The sequence below is a fragment of the Prionailurus viverrinus genome, chromosome F2 (genome assembly GCF_022837055.1).
Source record: "Prionailurus viverrinus isolate Anna chromosome F2, UM_Priviv_1.0, whole genome shotgun sequence".
Lineage (NCBI taxonomy): Eukaryota > Metazoa > Chordata > Mammalia > Carnivora > Felidae > Prionailurus > Prionailurus viverrinus.
In genome coordinates this window covers 67,295,452-67,319,787 of record NC_062578.1, presented here as the reverse complement: position 1 = coordinate 67,319,787, position 24,336 = coordinate 67,295,452, and the positions used below count along the sequence as shown (strand labels likewise).

The window sequence follows — 24,336 nt, the reverse complement described above, 5'->3', positions numbered from 1 at the left end:
TCTTAATTTGCTAAAAATATCATTGTCTTTTTTTCTTCAATTGGGTGTTGCATTTTATCAAAATCATTTTCCGCATCCATTAATATGATCATATAGATATATTTTAACTTTAGTGACATGAATTGTATTAATAGATTTGTTAAATGAGCCCTACATTCCTGGAATATGTTCAACTTGCTATATTTTGTAAATTTCACAGGGGTACAATTTGCTAAATATTTTGCTTACAATTTTGCAACTACATTCATGGGTGAGATTAGACTGTAGTTGGCCTTTCTTGGCCCACGCTTCTCTGAATTTGCCCTGAAAGTTATACTAGCTTCATAGAATGAGTCTTCTCTCCTTTTTACTTAACAGAAGAATTTGCCTAAGTTGAAATTATCTATTCTTTGTAAGTTTGGTAGAACATATCTATAAAATTATTTAGATTAGGTGTTTTCTTCGTAAGATTTTAAATTACTGATTTAACAGTTACAGGACTATTCAGACTTTTGGTTTCTTCCTGAATCACAATTTTACTAAGTTATACTTTTTATAATTTTGTCAATGCTTTCAAATTTACCAGCATAAACTGTCATACATTCTTTTTTTTTTTTAAGTTTTATTTATTTTGAGAGAGACAGAGAGAGCAAGTTGGGGGGGGGGGGGGGAGGAGGGAGAGGGTAGGGAAGAGAAAAAATCCCAAGCAAGCTCCATGCTGTCAGAGTGGAGTCCAACATGGGGCTCAAACCCATGAACCTGAGATCATGATCTGAACCAAAATCAAGAGTCACTTAACCAACTGAGCCACCCAGGCACCCCAATTGTCATATATTCTTGTACTTTTTTAAACTCTACCAGATCTATGGTGATGACCCCTTTTTAATTCCTAATGCTACTTTGGTTTCTTCTTTCTTATGATTAATCTAATTTATCTTTTGGCAGTGGGCTTCCTGTTTGTATTCTTTGTTTTCTAACTCATTAATATATCAGCAGTTAATCCTTTTATAAAAGAATTCTCCTTAAATGGTCCTGATTTTAATGTGTCATCTGCCTCCATTTGGGGCCCTGACTGATAAGCTGTCCATCCCCAATAATGCTTTTTAGCTTAAGGTCTACTTTGTCTTATGTAAATATCAGGTTTCTTTTGGTACCTAGTTTCCTTGTCTATCTTTTCCATTATTTCACTTTTAACCCTTTCGTGTTTTTAGGGTGTCTCCCGTAAACATCAAGTTGACAGGTTTGGGGGATATGGGATAGAATTCAACCTAACAATTTGGTTGTTCTTTTTTTTTCAAGTTTGCAAATTTAGTCAATTTATGTGTACTGTGATTCCATGAATTTGGGCTGTTTCACCATATTTCTGCTTTTTATTTAACCTGCTTTTCCTTCTCTATCCCCCCCCCCACACGACATTTTCCTTATTTCCCTGTTCCATATTTCCCTTCTACCAATTTCAAAGTTATAGACTCTATTCCCTTAGTGCTACTCATCTTTTATCATGCAGAATCCAAATCATTTCTAGCTACTTCCATGAACCATCTTCACAGAAGCAATCAGTACATCACACATACATTGTTGCATATACTCAAATTTCATACTTGCCCCTTTTATTCTCAACTAGCCAGAGTTACCAATAAAAGGCCAACTTGTGTGCCTTTCTGCTCAAAACCTAATGATTTCACACGTTAGTCCAAGTGCTTACAATGGCCAATAAGATACCAAACCTTCTGGTCTCTTCTCCTGCTACCAGATTTATCCGACAACCACCCTAGTTTCCTTACCCAGTCTTAATCACATTTCCTGAAGTTCCTTGGACATGATACGCATGCTCTTACCTGAGAGCCTTTGCACCGGTAGTTTCCTCTCCCTCAAGACTCTCTCCCAGATGGCCACATGGCTCACATTCTCATTAAGTCTGCATTTAAATGTCTCCCTCTCATTGAGGTCTTCTCTGACCAGTTACTGATGAAATACATTCCCATTCCTTGGTGTTTCCCATCCTTCTCACCATGAGTTTTTTCCTATAGCAATCACCACCTTCTAATGTGCTGTCCTATTTTGTTTAGTGTGTATCCCCACTAACTAGAGTGTAAGCTCTATGATATCCGGAATTAATGCACTGATCCATCCCTAAAAACTAGTATTTTGCCACTTAGTAAGTGTACAGTAAGTGTTGGGCGTGCAAGTGAGAGTATTATTTACTATTTGAAAAGTATAGTGAGCATAGAGTGAACTCTACATAAAACTTCTCCTGACTCACATGCTATTATCTTTGGGGATTATTGTCCTGTTTCCTTTCCCAAATTAAACATTTTTATATTTATTCAGAAAAAATTGAGATTAATCAACATTTTAATCACCATCTTGCACAGAGAAGCCTTCCTCACATTGCAAGAATTCCTTCTAGAATAATTCTCCTTTATTTGAATTTTTTTTTTTTTTTGAGCTGAGTCCAATAATAAACTCAGTAATGCATATTTGAAAACATAGGGCTTTTTCACCCTTGTTGTTGAAAGATAATTTTTGCTGGACAATTGTAGGCTAACATTTTTTCTAAGTATTTTTGTGATTGAATTGTTTCCTAAATTCATTATTGATATGCATTGGATTCCTGTATCTCCAGATTCCTATCTTTCATCTGCTCTGGACAATTCTCAAACATTTTCTCTTTGGAATCTACCTCACTTCATCTTTTCATTTTCTTATCTGATCCCACAGACTAAAAGGACAATAGGAACGCAGGGATACTTCAGAGATACTGTGGGTTTGCTTCCAGACCACTGCAACAAAGAGAATGCAATAAAGTCAAATGAACTTTTTGGTTTCTTAGTGCATGTAAGTTATGTTTACATTATACTGTATGTCATTATACATAATTGTGTAATAGCATTGTCTAAAAAAATGTACATATCTTTAATTAAAAAATGCTTTATTGCTAAAAACCGCTAACCATCATCTGAGCTCTCAGTGACTTGTAACCACTGATCACAGATCACTATTACAAACATAATAATAATAAAAAGGTTGAAATACTGAGGCAATTACCAGAATATGACACAGGGACACAAAGCGAGCAAATGCCGCTGGAAAAATAGTGCCGATACTTTCCTAACACAGTTGCCACAAACCTTCCTTCTGTAAAAAATGCAATTATCTGTGAAGCACAATCAAGTGGAGAGCAATAAAACAAGGTATGCCTCTACTATGTATACTAAATGCCCATAAGTTCAATAATTTAGATGAAATAGACCAATTCCTTGAAAGACACAAACTTCCAAAACTCAAGAAAGAAATAGCTAACCTGAGTATATCTATTAAAGAGATTTAACTTATAGTTCAAAATCTTCCAAAGGAGATAACTTTAGACCCAGGTAGTTTCACTAGCAAATTCTACCAAAATCAGACTAAGGTATTACAAAACCACAAAACAACATCCTTCAGGAATATGGATATAAAAATAATATTAGCCAATCAAATCCAGCAATAGATAGAAAGGGTAATCCATTGTGACCAAGTTGAATTCATACCAAGAATGTAAGGCTGATTAAAGATTCAAAAATTAATCTGTGGAATTCACCACATAGAGTCTAAATAAAAACAAACCGTATGATAGTGAAAACATATAAAATCCAATGTGTATTCATGATTAAAAAAAAACCAAACACGTAAGTAGAACTAGAAAGGAACTTCTTTAACCTAATGGTCATCTATTTAAAAATCTATAGCTAAGGGGAGCCTGAAAGGCTCAGTGGGTTAAGCATTTGGCTTTGGCTCAGGTCACGATCTCACAGTTTGTGAGTTCTGAGCCCTTCATCGGGTTCTCTACTGCCCACAGAACCCACTTTGGATCCTGTCCCCCATTCTGTCTGCCCCTCCCAAGCTCATTCTCTCTCTCTAAAATAAATAAACATTAAAAAAACTTTTTAAAATAAAAAAACCTGTGGCTAACATCATACTTAATAGCTAGAGATGGAATGCTTTCCCCTAAGATGGGGGAGCAAGGTGAGGATGTCTGTTGTCACAATTCCTATTCAGTATCACACTGGTAGTGTTAAGCCAGTGAAATAATGCAAGAAAAAGAAATAAAAGGCATACATGTTAGAAAGAATAAAATGCCTTTATTCATAGACAACATAATCATCTATGTAGAAAATCTTCAAGAATCTATTAAAAAATTCGCTAAGTGAGCTTGGCAAGCCCAAAATGTACATGTCAGTCATATTCCTATACATGAGTAATGAACGATTTCAAATTGAAGTATTAAAAAACTTCCAACAGCTCAAAAAAATGAAGTACTTATGAAGAAATCTAACAGAAGATGTAGTTCATGTCTGCCGAAACCTGTAAAAACAGGGACCAAAAAAGAAGTTCTAAATAAGTGGACAGATATTGATTAGGGTGTCAGTTCTCCACAGCTTGATTTATAGATTCAATAAAACTTTGAATAAACCCCTGCAAGTTTGTGTGTAGACACTCACAAGCCGAGTTTTAAATTTATATGGAAAGGCAAAGAACTAAAAGAGCCAAAATCAATTAAAAAAAAAAAAAAAAAGAACAAAGTTGGGGAAGACTCCTACTATCCAATTTCAGTGTGGCATTGGAAGGACAGACATTAATCAGTGCAGCAGAACAGAGAGCCCAGAAGCACACCCACACAAATGTCAACTGGTTTTTTAAAAACAGCTTTATTGAAGTATGACTTACATATAGTAAAATTCACTTGTTTCAAGTGTACAATGCAATTATTTTTTGGTAACATTTCCAGCACTCCAGGAAGATGCTGTCTGCCCATTTGCACTCACTCCCCATTTCTACCTGTGGCAACGACCAATCTAAAGACCTATCAACTCACTTTTGATAAAGGTGTAATGGCAAGTCAATGAGGAAAGGAGTCTTCTCAAGAAATGGTGTTCTATGAACTGGATGTTCATGTGCAAAAACAAACCTTGACATACACCTCACCCCGTATATTAAAATGAGCTCAACAGGGGCGCCTGGGTGGCGCAGTCGGTTAAGCGTCCGACTTCAGCCAGGTGACGATCTCGCGGTCTGTGAGTTCGAGCCCCGCGTCGGGCTCTGGGCTGATGGCTCAGAGCCTGGAGCCTGTTTCCGATTCTGTGTCTCCCTCTCTCTCTGCCCCTCCCCCGTTCATGCTCTGTCTCTCTCTGTCCCAAAAATAAATAAACGTTGAAAAAAAAAATTTTTTTTAAATGAGCTCAACAGGGGTCAAAGACCTACACATAAGACTATAAAACTTTCAAAAGAAAACAGGAACATCTGCATGACGTAGCATTCGTGAGGAGTTTTTAGGTAACAGCAGAGAAAGTACAATCCCTTAAAAAAAAAAAAAAGCTAGACTTCATGAAAATTAAAAACTTTTGTTCTTGAACAGATACTATTAAGAGAATGAAAAGACAAGTCAGAGTGGGAGAAAATATTTGCAAAACACATCTGACAAAGGAATTGTACTCTAATATACTGAACTCTTAAAACTCAGCAAAACCCAATTTCTAAAATACGGACAACTGATCTGCACAGACCCTTCAGCAAAGAAGGCATATGGGTGGCAAGTAAGCATATGGAGACGGAGATGCTCAACATCATTTTTCCTCAGGGAAATGAGTATTTCAGCCACAAAGAGCTACCACTGCAACGGAAACTCTCATTCACCGCTGGCGGGGTGCAAAACTGCAATCATTTTGGAAGACAGGGTGGCAGTGTCTTTCTTATAAGATTAAACGTACACTTACCAAATGAGTTAGTTAACAAACCCACTCTTGGCAAACCAAATTATGTTTATTATGAAGAACCTGCACATGACCGTTAAATGATAAACACATCTTGATTCATCCACCCAGCAAAGTTCTCAGCAACAGAAGGGACAAGCTACTTACTGATTTGCATGACACCATGAATTTAAAATGCATTCTGCATTGCTCTTGTAAGAGGCCAGATTAAAAAAGCTATGAATTGTACAACCTATTTACTTGACATTCCAGAAAAAGCAAAATTATAGGAATGGAAAACAGGTAAGTGGTTGTGAGGGGTGGGGTGGGGTGGGGGCTGAGTACAAAGAGAAATCTTTAGGGTGATGGGACTGCTCTGGGTAGTACGGAGATGGTGGGTACATAATCACAAACTTGTCAACGCTCATGCAGAGTGGACTTTATGGTGTGAAAAACCCAACAGGGATGTCAAGAGACCTCAAGTGGGGTGCGCAGTGTGACAAGTAATCTGTTTCACGAATGTATGACATAACCTCAACAAAGAAAGTGGGAAATAAAGGGAGCTGAACTAAGTTACTATGGAAAGTAGTACTTTGAGCAGATACCGTAAAGCTAAGGACAAGACAAGACTTGAACACCGAATTCCATTTGTTGGTCCATTTTTCTCACAGGGGTACAACTTAACTATTCTGAAACCACTTTTTAAGTATTCTAAGGTTCAACAAGCAAATAAATTGTAGATAAAGAAGTCAGGGTTCTCACTCTCAGGAAAAAAAGTTACAAATAAACATGGAGGCAAAACCTTGTAGTGCTGGCTGAGTCAGTATAATTGAATGTTTAATATATATACAGACAGATCTAGAAATAATTACAGAGACGTGTACTGTACATTGGTTAGTATGCACATTTCACTGAAAAACCACAGCAGCAGTAGCAGTGAGCACATCCAACATCCAGATCTTTGTTTCTAAATACCATTCTCTAGAGATGCCTGGGTGCCTCAGTTGGTTAAGCGACCGACTTCAGCTCAGTTCAAAATCTCACAGTTTGTGGGTTCGAGCCCTGCGTCGGGGTCTGTGCTGACAGCTCAGAGCCTGGAGCCTGCTTCCGATTCTATGTCTTTCTCTCTCTCTCTGCTCCTCCTCAGCTCGCACTCTGTCTCTCTCTCAAAGATAAATAAACATTAAAAAAAAAAAAAATACTGTTCTCCAATGAAAGAAACGAGGGCTTCTTGGAGAAATAGCTAATTCTAGGAATGACACTCAGATAATACTTGGCAGTGCTAAAAGGTAAAAATATGGTCTTAGAAAATAAGGGCATGTCAAAAGAATTTAGGAGCCAACCTCAAAGAGTCCCAAAGCTGAAATAATTCACCCAGTAAATTACAACGGTATTAGATTTTAATCTAAAGCAGAAAATAAACTGCCACAATCACATATTAATACAAAGTATCAAATGAATAGGAAAGAGGAACAAATTTTCTTTACGAAAAATGCTAAATAATATATATACTGTCCCCTCCTCTTGACTGTGGGCTAGATTTAGTAATTCACTTCCAAAGGAAAAAAAGTACGGAAAGTGAAAAAATACAGTGGAAAGACCTCGTGGGCACCAACCTAGCCAATGAAGGAATATCACCGGTAATAACCTACTAACATCATGTACTTGACTTTATACAGTGTAGAAGGCCACATCAACTCTGTGCTCTCCTTCCTGATAAAGCATAACCTCAAATCTACTCACAAGAAAACGTCCGACAAACCCACATTAAGGATCACTGTACAAAATGACCCATCAGTACCGTTCACAGTGTCAAGGTCTTGAAAGACTGTCACAGACTGGAAGAGACAAAGGAGGCATTAACGACTAAATAAATGAATGCAGTGTGGTGTCCTGGGCTGCTCCTAGAACAGCAGAAAGACATTAGTGGGAAACAGAAACCAAATAAAGTCCGTAGTAGACACAGTTAGCAGAACTGTCCCAAGGTTAATTTCTGAATTTTGACAAATAAATGCCATAGTTTGCACAAGGTGTTAACTTTAAGGGAAGCGTGGGGAAGGGTAGAAGAAACATCTCTGGACTCTCTGCAACTTTCCTATAAATCTGAAATTATTCTAAAGTGAAAAGGTCATTAAAAAAACATGTAGGAAAGCCACAGCACTGAAAGCATTTAGTATTGAGGTGCTGTATTTAATACTGAGAAAGGGACTTACAGATTATATACACATGTCCACAGTAATTTGATCAACACCACAGTTTATTGTAAACATATTATAAGGTGTCAATAATCAAATTGACAACACTTTATACATTTTGTTGTATAATATTAACATCATACCAGAAAACAGTCCACTGTACTCACTTACAGTTTTGGTACTTTAAGATCTTTAAATACAAACTGTATTCGAAACACTGAACATAAAATAGAAACATGAATGGCAGAGAATATTGAATACATCAAGTAAAAGAAAAGTGATATTCCCCCCCCCAAAAAACAAATACAAAATCATCTGATTACATACTTAAAATGAAAGAAAGAAAGGAATCAAGAAAACCTGGTATGTTTGTAAATAACATAAAGTTGTATTTCTTTAGATCCACCTGAGAGGTTAATCTGGACCATGCTAAATTCTATGTCCTCTGTGACTTCGTTTTCTCTTGGTTTCTAAAGAACGTTTCCCATGGTTTAAGCTACATTAAGGGGGGAATCGAATGGGGAGGTAGCACAAAGCCAAATGAAATTACTTTAGAATTCTTTCTTAAGTCTTCTTTGGCAAATAATAAAGTCTGTATTTAAAATTTAACATGTTGCTGAACTGGATCAAAACTTGTAAGATTTAGGAGATACATCTTTACGTGAGTTAACATGTGAATGAAACAAAGCCAAGTTCATAAAGCAAAGCACAAAAGCAGCTTTCACATTTTACTAACAGCTCTACAAAGCAGATTCTCCCTCCTTAAACATATGAGAGGTTTCCAGCTGGGAATCAGAACTTTCTCCATTCACCGGAGAAATCAGAGTTGTCCACATGTTTTCCAGTATTTTCCCTAAAATTCATGATCACTGTTAGGTTCTATTTCTTCCTCTATTCTCTCAAAGGTAATATAGCAGCAAATCACTCCCATATTTTAAGTTTTCAATTAACCACCAACTGGGTTCACTGCCAACAACTACAAATTATTCGATTCTTTATTAGTGTACATGTCATTACAGTAGGCTTAGATTGTTAATACAGGAATAAATAAAATAACTACAGTTAATATAAACAAAGCAAATGAAAATGAGATTAAAGAGCCCTGATCAAATGAAATACTTACAACTTTCAGTTGAAAAACTGTAAGTTACATACATACCTAATAGCACTAGGAATGTACAATATCAATTATTGGAAAAATAAATGAGTGATTCACAGTCATAAGAAATTATTTTAATATTAGTATGTATTTTTCCTTTTATAGACAAACATTTATAACATACACTTGATTTCTACCTCATATAAGACAAAGTAGAAAACTAAACGTTACTGCACTTACCCCAAACACAGCACTGACCGTGTGCCACAGGTAACCTGCTCCAAGATATTCGATTCTATAGGTAGGCCATGGTATTGAATGCATGGTTATGTTAACAGTTTTAAGAAAGGCATATATTTCCAGAAGTATGTTAAATACACAAATATCAGTTCTATAAATGACAAAAAATTATCAGCAAAAATGTTTAGGTTATAACATTCCCAAATTTTCTAATGCTTTAAGTGTTTTTAGATATATGTTGTTTGACCAGTTAGTTTGGTTACAGTTTTAAACAAGCAAACCGTTATCCTATGAGAAGAGCTACACTAAACTAGAACACTGCACAAACTTCCCAAGGAAGGTAACTTAAAAAATCTAGAAAGTGATTCCAATTATTCTAATTAACATTTGAGATCTAAAAGAATTAATGATTTGAGAAACATTTTGAAATTGCTCAATTTTTCTTTATCAGTCCCCCCAAAACTATTCACATAAATTTAAGGTCCAGATTGCCTAAGAATGTCTTCAAAGTAGGTTTATCACCAAATGTTTTGATCAGAAGACATATAGCCTTAATGCCTCTAAATATGTAATTCTAACCTAAAATCACAATCCTTGGTTTTTAAACACCAAATTCGATTTCCTAACAATTCATTGGTAAAGCTACTAAACAAAAAATAAATGAGGGTAAAAACGTGCAGCAGCCACAGTTACAACAGTGGAAAACAAATTCTATTTTTCCATAAAGACTCTATGAAAATATAAAGCCCAAAGTGAGTGACGACAGAAGTCCACATATAAATGTTGTTTAAAAATAGAATGTTTTCCAAAGCTTCTCATGAGATGTCAATGTATAGTCAGAGTCTGAGTTAAGACCTTATAAATCAAGGTTAAGTTATACATAACTATGCTGATTTACATACCTTCAACAATGTTCAACTCATATACATAATTTACAGACATCCACAGAAATTCTTAATGCCCCATCATATCATCTCTCAAAACTGGATGTTTATTGTTTTATAGTTCTGCTACTTTTAAGTACCAAGAAGCCTTTTCAGGGGAAGAGTTCCACCTCTTCCTGTGATCCCCTAAAGAGTAGGTAACAAAATATAAAATTAAACAAGATTTATGTTTGATAAACTAACATATAAAATTACCACTGCAATATTCATAGTGACTGCTTATAAACGTAACAGTCATCATAAAGCCTATAAAGTATATCCTCAGTTTTATAAAAGAAATGCAGATTGTCTCAAGGTAAAAAATACAGTGCAGGCTGCTAAAAAGCTCTTTGTTGCATTAGGAGGTGCAGTAATGAGGAAAACTTTAGAAAACATGAACATGTTCCCCAATCTCTTCACATCAGTTAAGCATGAAGTGCACTGTAGCAGCAGGGTGCTTCTTAGTGGCGGGCACTATAAAGCTACGTTAAGAAAAAAAAAAAGGCAGAAAGTGTGAGCAATGCATGGTGGAACGAAATTATTGCAAATGGAGATTAGCAACAAGAAGTGAGGAAGGTGACCGTCCACTCCACTCTGATAAGACACCATCTTTAAATATTAAGTTCTTTGCAGGAAGCGGAACTCCCGTGTCGGCACAGGAGGACTGTGAAGGCACACTGGAAAAGCTGGCCTCTGTGTGAACATCCAGTGTGGAAGCACCTTCCTAGAAGACCAAAGAAGAGAAAAAATCCCATATTCGACACTTTACCAAACCACTGAACATAGCTAGTTACAAATACAGACTTTGCCCAAGAAATGTTTCTGGGATGCAAAGCACTGTGGGAGATGCCAAGATCTACGTCACAATCCCCAATAATCAATCAGGGGAATTACTGTACGCGGTAATGACTGACACAAGTCACACCACGATAAGCGCTTAGAAATAAACAAAAATAGGCTAGGAGGCCAGAGGACAAGAAAAAAGTTAATTCTTCAACAATCTCTAAAAACCCCTCACGTGACATTAAGCACCCAGAACACTCCATGCTCCCAAGGCTCTCAGACTCCCGTAACACTTAGCACAGACCTCTCCCCAGGACTCCAGGCTCAAACACGCACCGAGCTGACATCTGTTCCTGGATGTTTCGCCACACGTTCCACACTTACCACGTCCATGACCTTAATTCTCCAATTCCTCGCCAGCCTTCCCTACTCCACACACGAAGCTAGTCCAGAAACAGGAGACTCATTCTTGAGTCTTCCCTTCCTCACCACACCCTCAATCTTTTCCTCACATTGAGTTAATCAGGTCAATCCGTCTACATCCAACGTGTATCCCAAACTGCTTGATACAGTCAACAGAGCCCGCCACCCAGTCTGGGCCAGTGGTTTCCCAAGTGGGGTACTCACTCCAAAGCAGGGCACGCGACTGTAAAAATCTTACAAATGTTCTATCGACTACTACATCCTTACAAAATTTCTATTTTTGTGTATGTTTTATAATATCATTTGTTGATATAACAGTATATATGTGCAATCAACCTTTATTATGGATACATGCAAACTTTGGGGCTATTTTTAATGAAAAGGGGAGCTCAGCTACCAAAAATTCTCACCTGGGCTATTATAACATTCTCTGAACTAGTCTTGCTTTTATGCTTGTCCCTTTTTCATCTGCTTTCTGAACAGTAACTAATTTTTTAAAACAGGCAATCAGAAATAATGTCATTCCTATTTAAAAGTCTTTAACAACTGGGGCGCCTGGGTGGCCCAGTTGGTTGAGCATCTGACTTCGGCTCAGGTCATGATCTCACAGTTCATGAGTTCAAGCCCCGCATCCAGCTGCTGCTGTCAGCACAGAGCCTGCTTTGGATCCTCTGTCCACCCCCACCCTCTTCTGCCCCTCCCCCGCTCGCACGCCCCATCAGTTAAAAGTCTTTAAATAACATCTCTTTGCACTCTTTGCACTTGAGCATGACACGGAACTGCTCTGCATCCTATAAAGCTCTATGCAAATACCATTTGGATTTTTTGGGTTTTGTTACCTGGAATGAGTGAACAAAGTTAAGGACTTGTAGAGAGAGTTTTCTACTGGAATGTAAGAGGTTCTGAAGGCTGAAAAAAAAGGGAAATTTTAAGACAAATATAATTTTAATGGCAAGAACTAATATCTCACAATAATTTCAGCAATTTAAATGCATTTATATGTGTAAATACATTCTGATTAATCACATAAAAAATTAAAACATTTTTCAGTAGTTCTCATCCGTGAAATTTCTGCCAGTTTTAAGAGTAGGGAGTTTAACAGTGCATAAAAGGACCATTCTGAAATAAAAAACCATGTATAAAACGAAAACTGAGAAGTTATTGTCAGGAAGAGTTTAAACTATTAGCAAATATAAATGTTAAGTGAAAGAAAATTTTTTAAATGAAAATTCAGGCAGGAATGACAATTATGATACAAACCTCAAATACCCAACGTAATTTTAAAATACATCCTGATAAAAAGCCTGACAGATTTAATACACATCAACCCACCTAAATCAAATATTTTTCAAATATGTACACTGGTAACAATCATGGTGGCCATCTTTAAAGCTGTTATTAGTGTTTCTACTTTTTTACTCATGTATGTTACTTTCAGAGAACTGCTGAAATTATTTGTTGACTGAGCACTTTTAATCTTCTGATAAACTATATTAAGCCAATTAAATGAATTACTTCTACAACTTTGTTTTCTAAAAGAAGTCAAGGAGACCTGTGGACATCAGCTCTCTCAGCCACCCTACCAAGACAATGAGATTGAGGAATATTCCCATATGCTCCAAAGTCGCAGAACTTTCACAACACTGCCTCTTAGCAACTGCTCCCAACAGATCAGAGTAGGCATGGGAAACAAAACCTACATACCATCTCTGAGAAGTAATACGTGCTCATTTTAGAAAACATGGAAATCTGAACAAAATTTAGAAATTCAGCTATAATTCCACCATAATAGATAACCACTATTTACATGACATAATTTGAACGTGTGTTTGCTAAGAGTGACAGAAGCGCACAAGGGAAATGTTCTAGACACATACATATTACAAACACTAGGTTTATCATCTCATATACCTCGCCAGACCTGGTAATTAAGTTAACATAACTAAAATTAACCAAAACATGTGTCCCAAATGTTTGCATAAGTCAGATTTTTGAGGTGCTGAAGTTTAATTTTGAAAAATATAGCAAAATCCTTAATTAGCAATCTCTATTCAATCAACAAATATACTCAAGGCAATTACCATGCTCATGTGTGAAATGAAAGAAAATAAGATGTAACAACTGAGAGCCTAGAAGTCTCACAAATGAAAAGATGACAATGAATATAAACCCTCACCTCTCTTTTCTGCAAAGGCCATGTGTCGCAATTTTTCTACAAACTTTCCGGTTTAATTCAGAACTAAACAATGGAATTCCAAAGCACAGCTCAAGAGGAACCCAATCCGCTTCTGTTGTGGCAGCTACAAAGGGCACACAGCTGTTAGTCACATAGGTAGTCACATATCTTATGACTGGCCAGGGTTTAACTGAGGCTCATAAATTTTCAGATTCCTCCTACCCCCGCGGTATCCAGCAATGGGCTTAACAGGGGAGAGGATTCAGAGAGGTCAGTGAATCTCTGAAACAGGAAAGAATCTTTCTTGAGTATGTACGTGCTTCTGGGGAGAAGGCACAAAGCTTTCATCAGATGTTCAAAATGGTCTTTTCCCCCCAAAAAAGATATCACAAGACAACTACAGGATGAAAGAATTTAACATAGGAAAAACGCAACTGAAGTCATTCTCAGATCATGTTTTTATAATACTTTGTTACTCTAAACATAAAAAAATGTTTCCTGGTAAATGCTTACTAAAAGGCCCACTGTGGATAAACAGAGCAGACAAATGCCATCCAAATGATGTAACAGAAGAGTTAAACATCAGAAACTAGTCTAAAGCTACAAATTAATTATTAAAGCCTTACCAGAGTTGTGTTTTGTTCCCGAGTCTAGAGTTGCTTCCTCAATGACCATTTCAAATGACTCTGTGCTCCCATTTACATCTGAGCCAGAAGCCAAATCAGGGTCTCCTTGTAATTAAAGGACATACACAATGTTAGGGTTTAGTAGTCGGCACAAGTCGTCAGTAAATCGGTTCTAACGGAAGAGAAGACTCCAGCAACAGGAATGACAATGGAGAATAATGAACAGTCTTCAGCCTAAAGCAGTTCCCAAGGAGGGGGCAATTTTGTCCCCCAAGAGACCTCTGACAATGTCTGGAGACCTATGCGGTTGTCGTGAATGGGGACAGGGATGCTACTGATATCTAGGGATGCTAAACATCCTACAATGCACAGGACAGTCCTCCAAAACAAACAATTATCCCGCTCAAAATATAAATGGCGCTGAGGTTGTAAAACCCTGGCCAAAGGAAACAAGGACTCAAAAGGCAGAACATAAGTTTATTAGACTTTCACTTAGATCTTTACCAAAGTCGCTTCTATCCCCATGGAAATATGCAATCTGATTATGTTATTCCTCTTCAAAATTCTTTGACTCTTCGTATCTTCCAGCACTGAAGATCCTCCAAGATCTCCTGATCTTACCAACTTCTTTACTCTCATTTTCTACTGCTTTCCAACAAATTCTTTCTTTTTGCCAAGATGAGCTTACTCTACTGCTTGATTCCCTCTGCCTGAAAGGCTGCTACCCTCCAAATACACAGCAACCATCTTTTACGTACCCCAATCCTCACTTTTCAAGACTTACTTCAAGCTTTACCTGCTCTAAGAGGCCTTTTCTGATAGCTCAGTTGGCCTGAGATATGCCTTCTCCGCCCTACATCAGCACATGGAGCTGATGCCAAGCTTTGGCCCAGATTTTAACACTACGCGGCAGGCTGACTCACTTGCTTGTCTCCCTTTCTAGGGTTTCATTCCTTAGGTCTTACTAATTTCTATCTTTCTAGCACCTCAGCAGGTACTCCATAAATGCTGGTGGAATGAAAAAAGAAAACATGGAAATGCCCCTGTGATACGTGGCAGTCAACTGTTAAAATTTACTCACATCTTCTGGCCAAAGGTAAAGGATATTTGGGGTGGATATTTAACTCAGAGGGAGCCAATCCGATCCACTGGATGGCTAGCACATCAATCATATCTACTCAGGATTGCACACTAAGAGGCTCAGGGAATATAGTCAATCAACGACAGACGTTTGAATTGAAAGGTTTTCTAGAGTCATGGACCAGAGCTGGCACTATGGCCACCAAAGCCACATACAAGCCAAAACTAGGCCAGAGTGGAAACAATCAGTGAGCATGAGAAGGTGACATGCAAATAAATTCTTTCATTAAAAAAGTAAAGGAAAACTAACTGTTGTCAATATGCAAGATGGGCTGGAGACAGAGGAGAATGAGGCCAGGAAGGCTAGGCAGGAAATGGCTGCAGTGATTCAGGATTACAGTATTGAGACCCAGGTTAGATGGACAGTTACAGAGAATTTCAAAAGAAATGAGAAGAGAAGAAAGGATATGAGAGACACTTCTAAAGACTAATTCCCCAGAACGTGGAAACAAAGTGGACAGCGTGAAAAAAGAAGAGGCAAAGACAAGATTTTAGGCCTGGGTCATTGAGACAGTGGTGCCTTTGACAGAAAAAGAAAGGCTGAATGGGGAAAAAAAAACCCTGTTAATTCTACTTTGGAAACCTCTTTACAAAGAGACTCAAGTTCTGAAGCCATCACTTCACAGAGGAACTTAATTTAAAGCCTATTACCGCAGAGCCAACAGTAAAGAAAGGGCTAAAACCTAAAAACCACTCCGTACTCTAACCCCAGGTCAGTACTTCTGTATTTTCTCCATCTGAACAACTGATATTAGTCCAAATGATGTCACAGAATATTTTCTCACCTTAGTGAAAAAACACTAAGTATTACATAATTCGACATCCCCACAAGAGTCCCTGCTTCTTTTTTATTTTTTTTTTTTTTTAAATTTTTTTTTTTTCAACGTTTTTATTTATTTTTGGGACAGAGAGAGACAGAGCATGAACGGGGGAGGGGCAGAGAGAGAGGGAGACACAGAATCGGAAACAGGCTCCAGGCTCCGAGCCATCCGCCCAGAGCCCGACGCGGGGCTCGAACTCGCGGACCGCGAGATCGTGACCTGGCTGAAGTCGGACGCTTAACCGACTGCGCCACCCAGGCGCCCCAAGAGTCCCTGCTTCTTAAAATACTAAGATTGCAATAAACTCAGTACAACCACCTTAATTCAGAGAACCCAACCACTGGCTGACCTCTCTCATCAGAAGCGTCACTGAGTTTTCTGTGTGCAAGGCGGCTCGAAGCATTCAACACGGTGACATATCCACAAAAATGCTGCAGATCCACTTTGTTCCTTAATATCTGCAAGGCTTTATGAACACTCATGTTGACGCGAGTGAACTCTAAGAACAAAGAGGTGACATTACACTGTAAGTACAGTTTTGTAACATAAAACAACATCAAAAATGTAAATATACCTTTATTGAACAATTCTTAGAACTCCTTTTATACTTGAATCTATCAACACTGATTCCAACAAAAGCCTACTTGTGAATGGAAAAACCTGGCATACACAGATTTATTTATAGCCTCCAGGAGGCATTTACGGTATCAGAACAAACTATGTGCTAAGCAAGCAAACAGGGCCCGGTCAGGGGCGCCTAGGTGGCTCAGTTGGTTGAGTGTCCAACTTCAGCTCAGGTCATGATCTCACAGTTCGTGGGTTCAAGTCTCACATCAGGCTCTGTGCTGACAGCACAGAGCCTGGAACCTGCTTCAGATTCTGTGTCTCCCTCCCACTCATGCTCTGCCTCTCTCTCTCAAAAACAAACATTAAAAAAAATATATTTTTTAATAAAAAAATAAAATAAAAAATTGGGCTGGTCAGTGGCAAATTCTCTAGACTTCTCTTCGTGGTTCTATTCTGCCTCAAAAGCTTCCTTGTTGGGCTTCTATGTACTACATACACGTTACATTTTTGAAATGTATTAAATACACATTATATTTTTGAAAACCTTTTTAAAGTAAAATTATTCCTATTTAGACAAAAGCCAAAAAGGACTTGAAATTATATCCTTAATAAATTATTCAAATACCAGTGCAAGTTTTATAAATACATGAACTTCTATAACAGAAATATGCTCTATACTCAGATATGAAGATTCTTTTATAATTCACACAATCTCTCAAGGCAAGAGAGCTATTAATCAGTTTTTGAGATTTTGTATAAATTTTAAGATCCTGTTGTCACTAGCCTGTATCTTCAGGTGAACTAATATTTTTCCACAGAATTTATTTTTGTAAAATGTTTATTTTTGAGAGAGAGAGACAGAGAGAGAGAGAGAGAGAGAATGGGAATGTGTGCAAACAAGGGAGGAGCAGAGAGAGAGAGGGAGACAGAGGGTCGGGAGCAGGCTTTGCACTCTCAGTGCAGCCTGATGTGGGGCTCGAACTCACGAACCATGAGATCATGACCTGAGCCGAGGTCGGATGCTTAATCGACTGATCCACCTAGGCGCCCCTCCACAGAATTTATAAAGTATCAGAGGATTAAATAGCAAAGTTTAATTGCAGAGAAGTACTTATTGAAAAGGGGCTATTTTTTTGGAAGAGAAAACTCTTCTCTAAACTTTGTACACATTTATTCACAACAGGCAAGAGAGAGAACTTAATTTCAAACATGAGGCTTCCGCAGTCTGGCTATGTGAAAAGGAAAAAGATATTTTAAAAATCTTCCTTTCCCTCACTCTATTATTTTGGGAGAACATTAAGTTCTTATATAAACTAACAAAAACTAGATTACTTGAACCATTCACTGCTCTCTAAAAATTCAAGCAAGATGGCTCTAAGAACCAGAAAAATAAGATTATACAACAGCAATTTTACATGGAGTAGTGCTATATAGATATATGTTAAGTTTTAATCGTATTATTTTTCTTTTGAACATATATACCTTCCTAATATTTGACAGACAAAGGGTCATCTCCTATATTAAACAAAAGGAAGAATAAATTTGCTTTTAACAGATATTCTCTGAACATCTTATACCAAATGTACTTAGTTCACATCCAATTCTAGAAAGAGAACACTTTAAACGGGTTTTCCCCCTGCCCTTGATTCTAACTAGCTTTATTTAGTTCAAACTCTATAATCCACTCAAATCCTAATTGCAAAAAGTAACATTTAACAACAAAATCAAATGCTGAAAGAGGAAATACATGCAGGTACTCTGTAAACTGTAAAGTATTATACCCATATTCAATGGCATGTATTTCTAAATCACCTAAAAAAGCTCCTGGGTTGGAAGAGGGAGGCAAATAGTATGTAACACTGGGAAAGAAAAAATTGGCTTTCTAAGGTAAAAAAATTCCCTATGAATTCTTCTCCCCCAGCCTCCAAATAAACAATAAAAGAAAAGTAAAAGGCTAAACAGAGAGGAAAATCTAGTCTTTCACCTAAACAGAGACCTACTGATTCTCTTCATCTCCAAGGCAAACTAGTATTCCTTCAAAGATCCTAAATAAGTCTTATTCTACTAGTTCTTTATGGGAAAAGGCACATGACAGAAAACTACCTTTGCTGTTGGGATGAGCACTGGGTGTTGTATGTAAGCGATAAACCACAGGAATCTACCCCAAAAACCAAGAGCACACTTTATACATTGTATGTTAGCCAATTTGCCAATAAATTATAATAAAAAGAAAGAAAGAAAGAAAGAAAGAAAGAAAGAAAGAAAGAAAGAAAGAAGACTACCTTTGCCAATACTCTTTAAAAGTGGCAATGATAAGACCCTAGAACTAGGGTGTCTAGGTGGCCCAGTAAGTCGAGTGTCTGACTTCGGTTCGGGTCATGATCTCATGGTTCATGGGTTCGAGCCCCACCGTCAGGCTCTGTGCTGACAACTCAGAGCCTGAGACCTTTCGATTCTGTGTCTCCCTCTCTCTCTGCCCCTCCCCAACTTATGGGCCTGAGCTTTCTCTCTCTCTCTCAAAAATTAATGAACATTAAAAAAAAATTTTTTTTAAAGACCCTTGAACTCAAAGTTTTAAGAATTCACTTCCTGCTATGTTTTCTACCAAACTGTTGACAAAGATTAATGATAGAGAACTCAGATATAATTTAAAAGCAAGATACCTCCTTGTAGTTCTGTTTCATCAAATGGAAAAGGTATGTGGACAGTTTCTCCTATCCCATGCAAACCATGTCCCTAAACATGAAGAAACACAGTTGAAAGTTACACAAGAAATCTGTATTTCCAGTAACAGATAGTCAAACAATAAATAAGACTGTGCCATGTGATGGCATATTCTACACTAACATACCATCAAAAATCTTTCAACAATTTTTAATTTTTCTCAGCAAGCAAAGACCTTAAGTGTGTATTAACTTATAGGACAATGTGTCTCTACATGCGTGTACGGCTAACGATAAAGAGAGGCCGACTGAACAGGTACATCAGGTGTGAGACAACTGAAGACTGAAATCAGGCACACTCATACAAGGGTTAGCTGCAGGTCCGAGAGAGGAAAAGTGGTGAAGGAATCCCATCATCAGTCACCTGGCATATCATGAACTAGGAATGCAAAACTCAAACACCTGTACTCAGTGACATATTCAAAATTATATGATTATGAATGCCCCCAACTGGGGTTAAACAAATCAACGTATGTATTTTCAATGCAGCTACCAGGAAAAAAAAAAAAAAAAAAAAAAAAAAAAGGAAGCTCCCTATGAACGGAAATGGAAAGGTCTCCAGTTGCCAAGTGAAAAAAGCACGGGGATATAGCACTGTGTGTTGGCTTGCATCTGCATAAAGCAATTCTAGAAGAGTACAGCAGAAACTAAAAATGTATCTGATTAGGAAAAGAAATGGGGAGAACTGTGAAGATAGTGTTGGAAGGGTGGTGATACTTTCCTTCATGCATCTTTTAACAGTGTTTTATTTCTGAATCATGCGAAGGTTCTATCAACTCAAAAACTGAATTAAAAAAATCTGAGTCTAACCACCCCATTCCCATGCTACAAATAATAATTTAGTTTTATCTATTACTTTCAATTAATGTTCATTTGAATTTTGTTAGTTTTAAAGCGTTCTTTTTTTTTTTTTTATTTAAATCCCCAGGTTTATTTTGGTTTTATAACTGTTTAAGAATAATAAGAATGGGGGCGCCTGGGTGGCGCAGTCGGTGAAGCGTCCGACTTCAGCCAGGTCACGATCTCGCGGTCCGTGAGTTCGAGCCCCGCATCAGGCTCTGGGCTGATGGCTCGGAGCCTGGAGCCTGTTTCCGATTCTGTGTCTCCCTCTCTCTCTGCCCCTCCCCCGTTCATGCTCTGTCTCTCTCTGTCCCAAAAGTAAATAAAAACGTTGGAAAAAAAAAAAAAAAAAAAGAATAATAAGAATGAAGAACTTAATTTTATGTTTATGTGTATTTAGTATCGCTACAAGAGAAAATTTAACACTGGGGATCTATACATTTTTCCACTGAAAAAACCCTTTGCATTATCTAAACTCAAAGTACTCTGATACACAAGAAAAAAAATTATTTCAGAGAAAAACTGCACTCATTTCAATGGTGCGTATGACAACCCGAATGTATTTCTTCTGGCAGCCCACTTTTACCTCATCGGTACCATTATGATTTATACCCCAATCAAGGCTGTTACAATGAAAGCGTGGTTTTAATCAAAATTGTGTTTTAAGTTCCAGCAAGATGAATTTCTCCCATAAAACTTAAAATAAAAGAGGCATTCTTTTTTAGCAAAAACAAAACTCCTCATAAACACGTTAAAACTGGGCCACATCTGCTACCACTACCGCCACACGGCTAACACCTTCTGGGACCGTCCCGTGTGCTGGGCACAGGTACAGGCATTTTATGTAGATGGTGCAATTCGCTCATTCATTTCAATGACCTTAGGAACCATTATCTTTAGTCTGCAGGTGAAGGAATTCAAGATTATTTAATTTGCCCAAGATTCCTAATAAATGGTGGAATCAAGATTTTAACTTAGGCAGACTGACTCGAGCCCACGTCTCACCCATCCTATGAGGTCATCTGCCACCACTACCCCTGCTAGGTGTCCCCCCTGCTGGCGAACGCATCCTGTTCTTCGTGCTTTCAACTACCTCCACGTGCTGATGTGGACACTCAAGTCAATGCTTCCTGTTCAACTCTCGTCTGGATTTCAAAATGTTTTCCATTACCGACTAGATAGCCCTACCACCCAAATGTCCCACAGGCACCTTAGACTCAGCCTGCCCCAAACACAACACACATCATCTGACCCCCATCAACCGGCTCTTCCTCCTCTGTTTGCTCAAGCAGGGATATCACCATTCTTCCACCTTCACAAGCCAATCCCCCAGGAATCCTACGCTTCCTCTTCTCATAGCCTTCTCAGACATCTGATCAATTCCATTAATTTTAATTTGTAAGAATTATTGAATCCAGTTTCTCCTTTCAGTACTTATTCTTCTAATCTAGGCTGACTTCCCCTCTTATCGGGACTCCTACACCAAATGCTAATTGATCCTCTTGCTTCAAGAAGTATCTTACCTTACCCAACCCTTCTCAGCATACTCTCCAAGCTGATCTTCCCAAGACACACTGACCACATAAATCCCCTGCTCAGCACCCTTTGCTCTCTTTCATCAATCTATAGGGTACAGTCAAAGCTCGGTAGCAAAAGGGTCAAGGCACACTACTCTCCAGGGCCTGCCTACATCAAAACACTCGTAAGTAGCTACTCTGAGCCAGGTGCTGTTCTAGGCACCAGGGAAATAGCAGTGGAGGAAAAGAAAAACATCTCTGCCCACAGGTTTATTCATGCTAACCCCTGTGCCTGACCTGGCTCTCTTCTGTATCCTCCTTCTGTATGCAGCCTGAGTCTCATTTTCTCTGAGTGTCCCCTCAGCCTTTCTCCTTGCCTCAAGGCTGAACTAGGTACTTCTCTCTAATGCTGGCAGCGTAGATAATTCTATTCAGCACTCAGCAAAAAACTGAAACTGGCTGCTTATGCAACTTTTCCCACCAGACTTAAATCCCTTGAACACAGGGACCGTGACTTATTTGTATATCCACGTTAATTAGCACAGAATATGGCACATAACGATTGATAGTTGAATAAACCAATGAAATCTTTATCGAGAACCTATTATGAAACAGAAAGTGTGCCGCACACTTCAGCACATTCTTATTTCTCTCAACAATCCTAGGACTATAAATTGCTTATCTCACCATTAGCTGCTACATTATTTTTTGTTGCTATACAGTAAATGTCACCATCTCCGTTTCATGGGTGGGAAACTAACAGAAGTATCTTCAAAATGTCACACAGCTCATTAGCATGTGAAAAGAGGGCCCCATCACCAGGCATCAAGAAAACACAAATCAAAACTACTATGAGATACCATTCACACCCACCAGGTGGGTTCTAACTTAAAAAGTCAGATAATACCAAGTGCTGGTGGGAATGGAAAGTGGTGCAGCCACTCTGGAAAACAGCCTGGAAGTTCCTTAAACAGTTACACACAGAATCGCCATATGACCCAGCATTTCCACTCTTAACCACATACCTAAGAGAAATGACAATACGGCCACACAAAAACCTATAAATGAACAGTTACAACAGTGATTACTATGATTCTTAATAGCCAAAAGGTGGAAACAACCCAAGTGTCCATCAACAATGAATGGGAAAAACAGATGGTGGTATATTCGTACAAGGGACTTCTTATTTGGCCATAAAAAGGAACGCAGTAATGATTCACGACGGACTGATAACACGCTACAACATGATGAAGCTCAAAAACATTCTGCCAAGTAAAAGAGACCGGTGACAAAAGACCACACATTACGTGACTTTGTGTGTGTGAAATGCCCAGAAGAAGCATTCTAGAGAAAGAGCGAGTAGATTAGTGTTGTTTGGGGCTGGGGACTAGGGGACTGAGAACGAAAGGTTCGGGAGTTCTTTTCGAGGTAATGAAAATGTTCTAAAATTGAGCTTGATGATGGCTGTGGATACCTGCAACTACACTAAAAAACACTGAAGTGTGCAATTTAAATTGGTGAACTGCATGCTACGTGAATTATACCTCGATAGGGCGATCACATGTATCAAACAATTATGGCCACACAGGTAGCAAATGTGAAGCTGGAATTCAAGTCTGGGTCTCACTACAAAACCCATGTTGTTTCTGGGATTCCCACACTGCCAGACAAAGGCCAGGGCAAAAATCCGTATCTCACCTCTTATGTTTCAACTTGACAAATTTCAAATCACCGATATCTGACTGTGACTTAACAAATTAGAATCTTTAAAAATAGAAATCCAAAACTGGTTGTTTCAAACAAAGCAACTGTACCTGAATCAAAACTGCCGAATGTGTTAAAGCATCATTCAGCATCGTGAGCACGTTGGACGTAGGGACTACCCCAGGGTCATGACCCCAAGATGTTATTAGTAATCGATCATAGCCCTACGGAAAAGAAATGAATGAAGATAAAATGGCATTTAGAAATTTTAAAAAACAAAAACTAAGAAGATCTCAGTTTATATCCAATGCTAAAATGCTGCTTACCAATCTCTACCTTCAAAAACAACTAAAGAAACAAACCTCACACAACATACCTGGAATATATCTGGCAGTTTTCGAAGTCTTGTACCTTTGGACAGTAAAAGAGATGGTGGTCCTTGCCCGGTGATGTAATAAATGTATAGTTTAAACCAGACAGAACTGACTTCTGGGATAGCTGGTCCAATGTGCTGTAATCGTGAAACGAATAAGATAAAGTTGTAATACTTCTCAAAAGCAGCCAAATTTCACAAGGGACCAAGGATGGTCTTACAAACAGCCAATGCCTCACATAAATGCTCACTGCTATTATTCTTATGAAAATAAATTTTAAATGCTCCATCCAAGCGGTTTCCATGTTATTCCAGAATTGAGAAAGCACATCTTATCACCATAATTGGGAGATGGACCCTGGAGGAAAACACCAAGGTCTGAATCTTGGCCTCGCCCCCTCGGCTGTATCACCTTAAGAAGGTTACTTCTTTGCTTTTCTGTAATGTGGTGACAAAATATCTACCCTGTAAAGACATT

The 24,336-nt window shown here is 38.1% G+C and overlaps 1 protein-coding gene across 2 annotated transcripts in view; it reads right to left on the bottom strand.

The window, feature by feature from the left end:
- Positions 1–7,947: 7,947 nt before the first annotated feature.
- Positions 7,948–24,336, bottom strand: part of FAM91A1 (family with sequence similarity 91 member A1) — a 45,049-nt gene continuing 28,660 nt past the window's right edge. For both annotated transcript variants that reach the window (XM_047842314.1, XM_047842315.1), the window contains 8 exons: positions 23,862–23,996; positions 23,596–23,709; positions 19,365–19,437; positions 16,484–16,633; positions 14,174–14,278; positions 13,548–13,671; positions 12,211–12,280; positions 7,948–10,889 (listed from right to left, as the gene is read on the bottom strand). In XM_047842314.1, the coding sequence (XP_047698270.1) occupies positions 10,704–10,889; positions 12,211–12,280; positions 13,548–13,671; positions 14,174–14,278; positions 16,484–16,633; positions 19,365–19,437; positions 23,596–23,709; positions 23,862–23,996 (957 nt within the window). In that variant the 3' untranslated portion in view covers positions 7,948–10,703. The remainder of the gene's footprint in view (positions 10,890–12,210; positions 12,281–13,547; positions 13,672–14,173; positions 14,279–16,483; positions 16,634–19,364; positions 19,438–23,595; positions 23,710–23,861; positions 23,997–24,336) is intronic.